General features: G+C 37.3%; 1 protein-coding gene across 8 annotated transcripts in view; it reads left to right on the plus strand.

Moving 5' to 3' along the window:
• Tmem116 (transmembrane protein 116) overlaps positions 1-12,062 on the plus strand; it is a 187,816-nt gene that overhangs the window by 11,268 nt on the left and 164,486 nt on the right. For all 8 annotated transcript variants that reach the window (XM_013071776.3, XM_087198411.1, XM_021257460.2 and 5 more), the window contains exon 4: positions 1,016-1,147. In XM_013071776.3, the coding sequence (XP_012927230.1) occupies positions 1,016-1,147 (132 nt within the window). The remainder of the gene's footprint in view (positions 1-1,015; positions 1,148-12,062) is intronic.

A 12,062-nucleotide genomic window follows, 5' to 3' on the forward strand; every position in this document is an offset into this window, starting at 1 on the left:
TTAATCTATAGATCAATTTAGGGAGAACTGACATTTTTATAATATTGCATCTTTCAATCTATGAGCATGACATATTTCTTTTTTTTTTGGTACCGGGGATTGAACTCGGGACCTTGCGTTTGCGAGGCAGGCAGCAGAGCCACTGAGCTAAATCCCTGGCCAGCATGACATAATTCTTTAGATCTTCTTTGATATCTCTCACTAAACATAATTTTTTGCTGGGGATTTAGCTCAGTGGCGCCACACCTGCCTCGCAACCGCAAGGTCCTGAGTTTGATCCCTGGTACCGGGAGAAAAAAAAAAAAAAAAAAAAGCAAAAGAATAAAAGCCCCAAAACGTAATTTTTTTCCAGAAGGACCAAAATTATTTTTAAATAAGCAGGAATGGGTAATCCAAAAGGAGAATGCTAGAGAGTAAGAGGACAAACTTCATCAGTGTGGTCAGAAGTCTCAACTATATTCCTAAACAGCTGATGATGATCTCATTTTCTAATTTTAGAAGATATTGACTGTACAACTAGAGACCTTTTGATTTTTCATTTGTGGTGTGTCTCCAGCACAATATTTCTTACTTTTTCATTCTTCCTTTGACTGTCTGTCTGAGAAAGGATTATCTCTATGAGTAAGAAGGTTGAGTGTTAATCCATCCATGAGTATTCTGATTCCAGGACAGTTGAGATAGTTGTGATTACAGATTCCTTCCCGTCTGGAATTTTCCTTTACATTTCCCACAACCAATAGCAGAAGTATTGGCAAAATGACACTAGTTTTCTATTCAAAACTTAAACTGTAAAAATAATTGATTCTTAGAGCTGAGCGTGGTAGCTCATTCCTGTAATCCCAGCACTCAGGAGGCTGATGCAGGAGGGTCACTGTGAGTTCAAGGTCAGCCTGGACTACACAGTTGAAGGCCAGCCTCAACTACATAATGAGACCCTGTCTCAAAAAGAGAAAAAATTGATTCTTATGTTCTCCCAGCTATCTCACTTATATGAGAATTTTGTGGCTTTTGACAGATAAGGCCACTCTTTTATCTGAGCTGCTCTGACCTGCTCCTGGGAATTTGCTGGCTTACGGAGGCACTTCTTTATGGAACTTCAACAGCCTATAAGGACATTGTCTGCTATAACCTGCAAGCAGTTGGACAGGTAAGTGCTACTCGACTGTGCCTTGCAAGGAAAGCACACTCAGATCTAAATAGGAAGCAAATGTGATCTATCCTGGGACATGGAGACCCATGTGTTCATTGTTACAATTTGAAACAATACCTTTCATCACTTTTTCATATTACAAATGTTTATTATAGAAATTTTGGAAAATTCAGAGAAGTATAGATAATTCAAAAATCATTCACTCTTTAAACATGTGTGTGTGTGTGTATGTGTGTGTGTGTGTTTGTGTGTATGGTGAACTTCTTAGACAAGTGCCTAAACTGCAACCTCAAACCCACTTATTTATTACAAAGTGCCAACACTGCAATTAAACCTGAATACTGAAGTTTTAGTTTAGAAAAAACAACTCATACATTAACATCTTTTCTCTTTTTTTTTTGAGACAGGGTTTCGGTATGTAGTTCAGGATGGGTTTGAACTTAGTATGTAGCCCAGGCTAGTCTTGAATTCAGTGATCCTCCTATCTCAGCCTCCCAAGTGCTGGGTTTATAGGCATATGCCACCACACCTGACACTTTGTTTTAAAGGAAAAACAACACATGTGCCATAGGTTCACCACCCCTGTACTAGATCCTTCTTATCTTTTTCTGGATGTATTTTTACACTGTAAAATAATACATTAATACTTTTTGTAATATGCTTTTATTATGAAACATATTTTGACCATATTTCTACATAATGAAATACTTTTCTATAACATCTTTTGAAATGGTTGCATGTATTATAGCACTATCATAAACATTTGAGTTTTTGAAATACTATAGATAATCATATATGGGTTATATATTCATGAATTTTATCAATGAATTAACACACAGTTCCATCAGTGTATAATGCTTCCTCTAAATTTCTGAGATTTACAGTGTTAAAAAAAGAGTAGAGGTTAAAATACAGTGAGTGCTTGTTTTTTTTTAAACTCTGACAGAAGTCTTTTTTTTTTTCCAGTACAGGGGATTGAACTCAGGACCTTGCACTTATGAGGCAGGCTTGTCATCACTGAGCTAAATCCCCAGCCCTGACAGAAGTCTTTTAATAAAGCTAAATATGCAAAACTTGATTCCAAAGTGACACACACCCTCCCTGCCAAAAAAAAAATCAATGATAGAATTGACAGTTCATAAATATTTTGCTTTTTTTTCCATTCCTCTCCCCTCCTTCCACCCTTCTTCCCCTCCATATGTACAAAAGCTTTGTTCCTGTTTTTCCCTTTTATTCTCCTTTTTTCTTGTTCCTTCTTGCCTTTCCCCCTTCCGCCTCCCTTGTTCCCCTCCTCATTTGAACGTTTTCTTCTCATTTCTCAATATCTGTTATATATTTTAGTCCTTATTTCCACTTTCAGTTTCTCACACCAGAGAAGCAATGTGGTATTTAAACATGTGTGTCTAATTCAGGTCACTTAAGCGTGTAGTCTCAAGGTCTATCCATTTAGCTATAAATATCTCAAGCTCATCCTTCTTTATGAAAGAGTAATACTCCATTGTGTAAAAAAACCACATCTTCTTTATTCATTTGTCAGCTGATGGGCATTTGGGCTGTTTCCAAGATAAACATGGCTGTGCATACATTGCTGTGGTATGATGCTTTTAATTCTTTTGGGAACATACCAATAAGGGGAATAGCTGTGTTGAATGGAACCTCTAGTTTTAGTTTTTTAGGGCCAGGGATTTAGCTCAGTGGTTCCGCTGCCTGCCTTGCAAACTCAAGGACCCAAGTTCGATCCCTGGTACCAAAAAAAAAAAAAAGTTTTTTGAGGAATCTCCACACTGATTTCCACAATGGTTGCAGCAGTCTATACTCCTACCAACAGTGGAGAACGGTTCCTTTTTCCCCTCCAGCCCCTCCAGCATCAAATCCTAAACACTTTCAAGCATTTCTTTTCTTTTTTTTTCTTTCTGAATACCAAGAGTGGGGTGTCTTTAACTGGAGTTTTTTTTTGGTTTTTTTTTTTTTTTTTTTTGGTACCAGGGATCGAACTTGGGACCTTGCGCTTACAAGGCAGGCGCCAGAACCGCTGAGCTAAATCCCCGGCCCCTAACTGGAGTGTTTTAATCCTTTTTGTTGTCAATGGGCAGCCCCTACATGTAGGTGCATTTTGTTGTCTTTTTATCCTGTTCTAAGAACTTTTGGAGATAATGTAATTTGAAGTCTGACTATTTAAAAAAAATTTGGAGTTGCTATTTCTTCAAATATTTCTTCTGTAGCTTTCTCTTTTCCTTGTGGTAATCCTATTACATTTATGAGTATATTATATATTTTTTTCTTTGTGTGTGTGTGTGTGTGTGTGTGTTGTGTGTGTGTATGCATGCACGTGCTGAGAATTGACCCTAGGGCTTCGCACATGCTGAACACTAACTCTACCACTGAGCTACATCTCCAACCCTTTATATTTCAACCTTTTGAAATAGTTCCACAGTTAATGGATATTCTGGTTTTTTTCTTTTATTTGCACTTCAATGTGAGAAATTTCTATTTAATTACATTCAGGTTTACTTGTGACTCCATCTATGATGTGGCCATTCTCCATTTATGTTATAATATTTTTGATGGTTAGTATTTCCTTTTGATTCATTTTTAGAGTTTTCATTTTTACATTCTCTATCTGTTCTTTTTTTTTTTTAAATTCAATATAATGCAATGTTTGCCATTTATTTGCTTATTTTTTTGGTACCAGGGATCAAACTCGGGCCTTTGCACTTGCGCAGCAGGTGGTGAAACCACTGAGCTAAATCCCTGGCCCTCTCTATCTGTTCTTAATGTTGTCTTTTCCATTAGATCCTTTAACATACTAATCATCATTATTTTAAATTCCCTAAACAATTTCAAACTGATTTCTATCTGAATCCAGTCTAATGGTTGTTTTGTCTGATCAGGTGGTGGTCTTTTCCTTGCATTTAAGCATACTTTGTAATGTTTTGTTAAAAGTTGAATGTGACATATTAAAGAGTAGGAACTGTGTTTGGGCTGTGTTTAATGCATAATATACATTTTAGTGCCAGGGCCTCAATTTCCTATAGTTTATTGGATTTTCCCCATCTTGTCATCAGTTCAGACTGGGGAGGTTCTCTTGAGATTTGGGAAGCCTGGAAAAGAGAAAGTTTGGAGATACCTGAACATTAGCTGCACTCACTCATGTGGCAGTGCTCAGGCTGACCCTCCCATTCTCACAGCAGCTCTAAGCCACTTAGTCTCCTGCCAGCCCTTGTGGTGGTCTACATTTATATCAAAATACACAGTAGTGGCCATGTGCTTATATAACCAACAACCTTGGTTATTTAAGTTATTTACACTGGCCAGCATCAACCTTTGTTATATCAGTTATTTACACTGAGACTTATGAGGTACACCTGCTCCAAAATCTTACTGACTTGGAGTTAATGTCTGCTGGAAATCCCCCCTGCCCAGCCTGAACCAAAGTGTAGCCATCTTAGGCTTCATTTTTCCTTTTGTTACCCTGTTGTCTGTAGGTTTAAGTGTTTTTTTCTTAGAGTTGGTGGTTTGCAGCAGTTGTAAATATACTAAAACCCCCTTTGATGCGATGGTAAGGTTTTGGGAAGGGAAAGCAGTTTATAATTTTATGATGAAATCTTAGTGTTTTTGTTTTGTTTTGTTTTTGTAGGCTTCAATTCCTAGGCTGTGACCTTTTAGAAATATTTCTGTATTTTTTATTTCCTTGCATAATTCATGAAGGTTAGAAGGCTGGGAGCTGACTATATGCCTTTTCCCCAGGTTGGATGAGGCTTCGGTATAGTTTCCACTGGAAGGCAGGTCATTGTTATGGAATACATTCTGGGTATATTTAACAATGTATATTTTCCTTCTTTTGCTCTCTAAAATACATTATCTGATCTTCTTTTTGATAACATGAAAGAGTTCCTGAAAGCAAAACCCATAAAAGTGTGGGGCCTAGCTAATGTTGGATGCTATGAGTTTTTAATTATCCATGTAGTAGACACTCAGGCCCCAGGAGCTTGTTAAAATTAACATTTAAGTGGCTGGGGGTTTAGCTCAGGGGTTTAGCTCAGCGATTTCACCGCCTGCTGCGCAAGCGGAAGGACCTGAGTTCGATCCCTGGTACCAAAAAAATAAAAAAATTTAAGTGTTAGTTAACAGTTACGACCCAGCTTTTTATTCAAGCAGCCTGATCTCAGCTGTATTCTCTGGTTCTCTGTATTCACTACTGTCTTCCTCAGGTGGTAGTTTTGCCCAGTGATCTCAAGTGTGATGGATCTTTTCTTAAAAAGTCACTGATTTTCAGTATGTTTAGTTTTTTTCTTGTGAGAATGGGTGTAATGACTTCCAAAGGTCTTTCTGTGTTGGAACTGAAGTCAGAAGTTCCTGTCATGGTGTTTTGATTTTTTGTTGTTGTTGTTGTTTTGTTTTGTTTCAGTACCAGGGATTGAACTCAGGACCTTGAGCTTTTGAGGCAGGCATGGTGCCACTGAGCTAAATCCCTGGTCCATGTTTTGATTTTTTTAAAACTGTGAAATGATGTGTTAACTTTCTGTTCCTGTGATAAAGTACCTGAACTAAACAATTTAAAGAGGAATAGTTTATTTTGGCTCACTGTTTCAGAAGTTTCAGTCCATGGTCATCTGGCTCCCTTCCTGCAGGCAGTGGTCAGGCAAAACATCATGAAGGATATGGCAGAGGAAAGTTGCTTACCTCATGGCTGCCAGGAAGTGGGGGGGAAGGGGAGGGAAGAGGGGAAAGGAGAGAGGGAGGGAGAGGAAGAGGGAGTGGAGGGGCGGGGTGGGAGACAGCATGAGAGGAAGGGGCCAAACACCAGGTTTAGTTCCCAAGATCATGCCACCATGATCTTCTCTCTTTAACTAGACCTCAGCTCCTTTTTTTGTCACCTTTGAATAATACTATTAAAGTATGATCTTATCAGTGGGTTAATTTACTTGGCGAAGGTAGAGCCCCTCAGGATCCATTTACTTCCCTGAAAAGCCCATCAACTAGCAACCAAACCTTAAGCACACTGAGTTTTGGGGAACATTTCAGATCCAAACTGTAACATGATTTTTGAAATAAGACAGTGTTAGTGCTCCAGTTTTGTTCTTCTACACTTGGTCTTAGCCAAAAGACAAGAATTTTGTTGTTTTTTATCAGAATTGATTTGGCTCTTTTAGGTTCATTACCTTTTTCATATGAATTTAAGAATTAGCTTGTAAGTTTCTGAACTGAAGTTGACTGTTTCTTGACATAATGTATCAATTTCAGCTTTCTTTGATTAGTTTTAGCATAGTGCACCTTATTTTTTGTTTGCTTATTTTTATAAGACAGGGTCGCACTGTGTAGTTTCATTATATAGCCTTGAACTAACAGTTCTCCTGCCTCAGCCTCCTGAGTGCTGAGATTACAGGCTTGCAGCACTATGCTCAACCATGGTACATCTCTTAACATCTTTTAATTTTAATTTACTTATGATTTTATATTAAAATGTATTCTTTAGGTAGTGTAATTATCTTACTATTTTAGACAATCTTAAAATCTAATCACTTAAGTAATTTGATTATATGATTACACTTAAATCTGCCATTTTGCTGTGTTTTGTTTGTTCCGTTTGTTTTTTATTCCATCCTTTTTGCTGCCTTTTGAGTTGATCTGTTTTATTTTTACATCTTACGTCCTGTGTTGTTTATTAGCTAAAACTTTCTCTTTTTTTAATGTTTGTGCTGTAGGTTTATAGTATGTATTTTAACTTATCACACAGTTTAACTTCAACTGTTACCATACCACTTTGCAGTAGGGTATGAATCTTATAATAGTGTACTTTCATCTCTCCCCTCCTGACCTTTTTGTTATTGTTGTCATGTATTTTTCTTTTAAATATGTTATAAAGCCCACAATGTGTTGTTGTTGTGATTTTTGCCTAAAGTTAATTATTAGTAAAGACATTTAAATAATAAAAAAATTTTATACTTAGCATTTCTGGTACTGTTCATTCTTTTGTATAGATCTCCAGTTGCCATTTAGTCTCACATCCCTTCTGTGTGGGCCTATATTTGCATGTTTTTCAACCCCTCCCCCCCCATACTGGGCATTGAACTCAGAACCGTGCATTTGCCAGGCAGTCGTGGCACCACTGAGCTATATCCCTGGCCTCAAACATCTTTATTTGGTCTTTTATTTTTTGGGACAGGGTCTCACTTTATAGTGCAGGCTGGCCTTGAACTGACTACATAGCTAGCTCAGGCTGGCCTCAAACTCAGGGCAGTCCTCCTGCCTCAGCCTCCTGAGTGCTGGGATTACAGGCATGCACCCCCATGATTGGCTCATCTTTTTTTTTGAAAGTATATTTTCTAGATATAGAACTTTAGGTTTACAGAATTTCAGTATTCAAACATGTTATTTCATTGTCATTTTGCTTACACTGCTTCCAACTAGAAGTCTGTTATCTTTATCTTTTTCCTTCTGTATATAACATGTCCTTTTTTCTCTGATTGCTTTTCTTTTTGGTACCGGGGATCGAACTCGGGTCCTTGTGCTTGCTCAGCATGTGGCGAAACCACCGAGCTAAATCCCCGGCCCTCTGATTGCTTTAAAATTTTCTCTTAATAATTTGATTATGATGTACTTTTTTCTCTATTTCTTGTTCTTGGATTAATTGAACTTTTTGAATCTATGGTTTTACAGTCTTCATCACGGTTTTTTGGTTTTTTTTTCTTTTGGTACCGGAGATCGAACTCTGGTCCTTGCGCTTGCGAGGCAGGTGGCCGAATCACTGAGCTAAATCCCTGGCCCTTCATCACATTTGAGAAGTATTTTACCATTATTTTTTTTATTTTCTCTCTTTGCTCCCATTTGTCCTCTTTTAGGTGCTCTGTTACCCATATATATTAGGCTGCTGGATGCTTTCCCATGGTTTACTGATGCTCTTTTCTCTTTTTGAGTCTTTTTTCTTTTTGTTTTCTATTTTGGGTATTTTTTAGTTGTTATAGCTTCAAGTTCACCAATCCTTTTTTCTGCAATATCTACTCTGTCCTAACTTCCATTCATTAATTTATTTATTTTTGGTTTTTGGAGACAGGGTCTCACTATGTAGTTCAGGCTGGCCTTGAACTCACTATGTAGTCTAGGCTGGCCTCAAACTCACAGCTGTACTCCTGCCTCAGCCTCCTGAGTGCTAGGATTACCTGTGTGCCACCATATCTGACTTTTTAATTCCCTTTAGAGTATTTTTTATCTCAGCCATTTTAGTTTTTGTCTTTAGCAGTTTAATTTAGATATTTAAAAAAATCTATGTCTCAACTAACTAAAAATATTGAATATAGATATAATGACAGTTTTATCTTTTACTGCTAATTGTAATATCTGTTTAAGTTCTGGGTAGGTTTTGATTGCTTGATTGTTTGCCTTAATATAGGTTCTTTTTTGTGTGTGTGTGGTACTGAAGATTGAACCCAGAGCCTTCCAACTGAGCTACGACTTTATACTTCTTTTTATATTTTGAGACCAGGGCCTCACTATATCACTGAGTTTCCCAGTCTGGGCTTGAACTTGTAATCTTCATGCCTCAGCATCATCATTCCCAGCTAGGATCTCTCTCTCTCTCTCTCTCTTTCTTTTCTTCCTTCCTTCCTTTCCTCCCTCCTCTCTCCCTCCTTTTCCTTCTTTTTTTTTCTACATGCTTGTCAATCTTTATTGGATTCTAGACATTGTAAATTATTTTTATGGGTGTTAAATATTTTTTGTTCACTGTAATCATTTTTTGAATTGTACTCTCAGATACAGTTACATTACTTGGAAGTAGTTTGAATTTTCCTGGTTATGCTTTTATAATTTGTTAGATGGTTAAGGAGCAATGTTCAGTTTTTAGTTATTTCTCACTATCGAGGCAAGACCTTCCTGACTATTTTACCATATACTCTGTTGGATTATCAATCAGTCTAGTCTTAGTGGTAGGAAAAGGTCCTGTTCTAAGCACCATGTGAACTCCAGATACTGTCCCTGTGATACTTTTGGATGGCTCTTTCTTCAGCTTTGGGCAGTTTCCTTACAATTCATTCCAATTAATACATGATGAAGACTTGAAAACAACACTGTACAAATCTGCAGGGTTCTCTGAGCTATGTCTTTCTCTCCAGCATTCTGTCCTATAGATTCTACCTGCTTTGATCTCCTAGGACTCACTTCTGCCTCAGACACAAACTTGCCAGGCCCTGTTTCTGTGGGCCTTCCTATATTGAGCTCTCTCCAGAAAGTGCTGGTGAACCTTTTGGAGCTTTCAATAAGACAAAGAGCCCACTGCGGCATGCATACCATAGATTCGCCACTACTGCTCTAGATACTAAGATGGGGCATCATTTGTTTTCCTTGTCTCAGAGATCACTGTTTATAATTGTCTAATGTCTGGTGCCTTGAAAACAGTGTTTTAAATGTTTTTGCTATTTGCCAAGATAGTAAATATAGTTTCTGTCTCTCAGTCTTAGAAGTGGAATTCTCAGGTTGTTTTTCTAACATGTGGTTTGTGTGTGTGTGTGTGTGTGTGTGTGTGTGTTGAACTTGTTAATTTATTTTTGAGTTAGGTTCTTGCTAAATTGCCCAGGTTGACCTCGAACTTGCTGTCCTCCTGCCTCAGGCTCCTGTGCAGCTGGGATTACAGGTGTACAACTCTGCATGTGGTTAAAGAGTGTGTTGTTTTTTTTCTATGTGATGATAATTAGGGCTCATATCATTGTATTACTACCTTGGTATTCTGTGGGGTTTTTTTTCTTTCCATTAAGTTTATTGGTACATTTTAGATATACAATAGTTACATTCATTATTGGAATCTTGTACCTTTACATGATGTATCTTGGTTCTTCTTTTTCCTTTTTTGTTTTTGAGACAGGATCTCACTATGTAGTTCAGCCTGGCCTTGAACTCATTATGTAGCCTAGGCTGGCCTCAAAGTTGCAGTGATCCTCCTGCCTTAGACTCTCAAGTACTAGGATTACAGACATGTACCACCAAATCTAGTTTATGTGGTTTTAAAAAAAATCATAGCTGTTTGGTATTTCATAACTAAAGTTCAGGGTTTGAGAATACACCCAAAAGACTTCAGCCTTTGGATATTCAGGAAAACTTAGAGGTCTTGGGGGAATATATTATATAAACAATTCTTAGTAAATATCCAAATTATTCTGTAGAGTAGAAGAAAAAATATCAAGACTCTTCCAGACTAAAGTAGAAGTTTTATTCCTTTTTGTCCTTCCTGATAAATTCTGTCAGCATGGAAGGGAAAAATGCTGTTTTACTTAGCTCCATCCTTTAAATTGAGGCCCACAATGCATGTAAATTAGTGGCAGCTGGCCACTAATTTATTTAATTAGTAGAGAAAGAACTACACTTCAGTTTAGGAAACCAAGATTCTCATCTTAGTTTTTCTTTAAGAATTTGTGTAACTTTGAGGAATTTGTTCTTTAAATCTTGTTTATTTTTCCCTGTAAAATGAAAACTATTATTGCTGGTCTAATGTACTTCATGCATATTTTAAAAATTATTAAATATAATATCTGTAAGCATATTTAGTAAAATTAAAGGTATTATTTGAGTATGCAGTGTTTTATGGATTTCTCTGTTTGAGCAAGGGAATCAAGCTCATTAAACTAAATGTTATTATCCCATGTATCCATGACAGATTGTTTCTGAGACCTTGCCTTTTTTTTTACCTTGCCTTTTAAGATACCAAAATCTGTAGATGCTCAAGTCCCTTATATAAAATGACAAGAATATTTGCATATAAACTACACACATCTTTCCCTATACTTTAATCTCTAGATCACATAAAATATCTAATACAATGTAAATAGCTGTTAATAATGTTTTTCTAAGGGAAAAATGACAAGAAAAAATGTCTATATATGTTCAATACAGACTCAATTTTTTTCTGAGTATTTTGGATCTGTGGTTAGTTGAATCTGTGGACTCAGGACTGGATATGGAGGGTTGACTACACTATTCCAAGAGCAATTGTTTCTTTTCTTTTCTTTTTTTTTTTTGGTACCGGGGATCAAACTCTGGTCCTTGCGCTTGTGAGGCAGGCAGCAGAACCACTGAGCTAAATCCCTGGCCCAATTGTTTCTTCTTAGATTTGAAAGTGTATCCAGGTTATTGCTCAGTTTGGAAGGATTTTAGGATCTTGTTCTGATAGTTTCCTATGGAGAGATCTGTTTGAAAAGACACTGCCAGGCATGATGGTTCATTCCTGTAATCCCAGCACTGTGGAGGCTGAGGCAGGAGAATTGCAAATGTGAGCCCAGTCTGGCCAATTTAGCAACTTAATGAGGCTCCGTCTCAAATTTTACAAGGGCTAGAGATGAGCTCGGTGTGAAGGTTTTGTGTCCAATCCTGAGTACCAAAAAAAAAAAAAAGGTAGACACTTCTTTCTGGCAAGATAGGTTGTCTGTGCTGGTCTGTCAAAACATTAGAGCCTTCTTTTCCCAAAATTAATTTGTAAATAGCCCAGATGTCTCTGTTTTGGCTAGATATAGGAAACCTAGAAATAGGGAGAAGAATTATCTCAGTAAAATGAGAGAGTATCTTTAGCTTACAAGGTCAGCAAGACCAGTGAGGAGAGAAAATAAGGCACTAACTGTTACAGCCACCAAAAGAGAATACAGTAGTGGAAAGTGCTCTGAACCAGAGACTTGAATATCTGGGCCAGTATCAAACCAGAACCCCATATTATGTCATCCAATACCTCTTTTTTAGTTAAGATACTAAATATCCATTGTCTTGATTACTTTTCTCATTACTGAGACAAAATACCAGACACCCAAAGTTAAAGGAAGAAAAGTTTATTGTAGCTCACAGTTTATAGCGGTTTCATTTTATTTTATTTTATTTTTGGTACTGGGGATAGAACTGGGGTCCTTGCTCTTGCACAGCAGGCAGCGAAACCGCT

The sequence above is a fragment of the Heterocephalus glaber genome, unplaced genomic scaffold, assembly GCF_053883595.1.
Source record: "Heterocephalus glaber isolate CG9 unplaced genomic scaffold, H.glaber_assembly_v1.0 deba00001687, whole genome shotgun sequence".
Lineage (NCBI taxonomy): Eukaryota > Metazoa > Chordata > Mammalia > Rodentia > Bathyergidae > Heterocephalus > Heterocephalus glaber.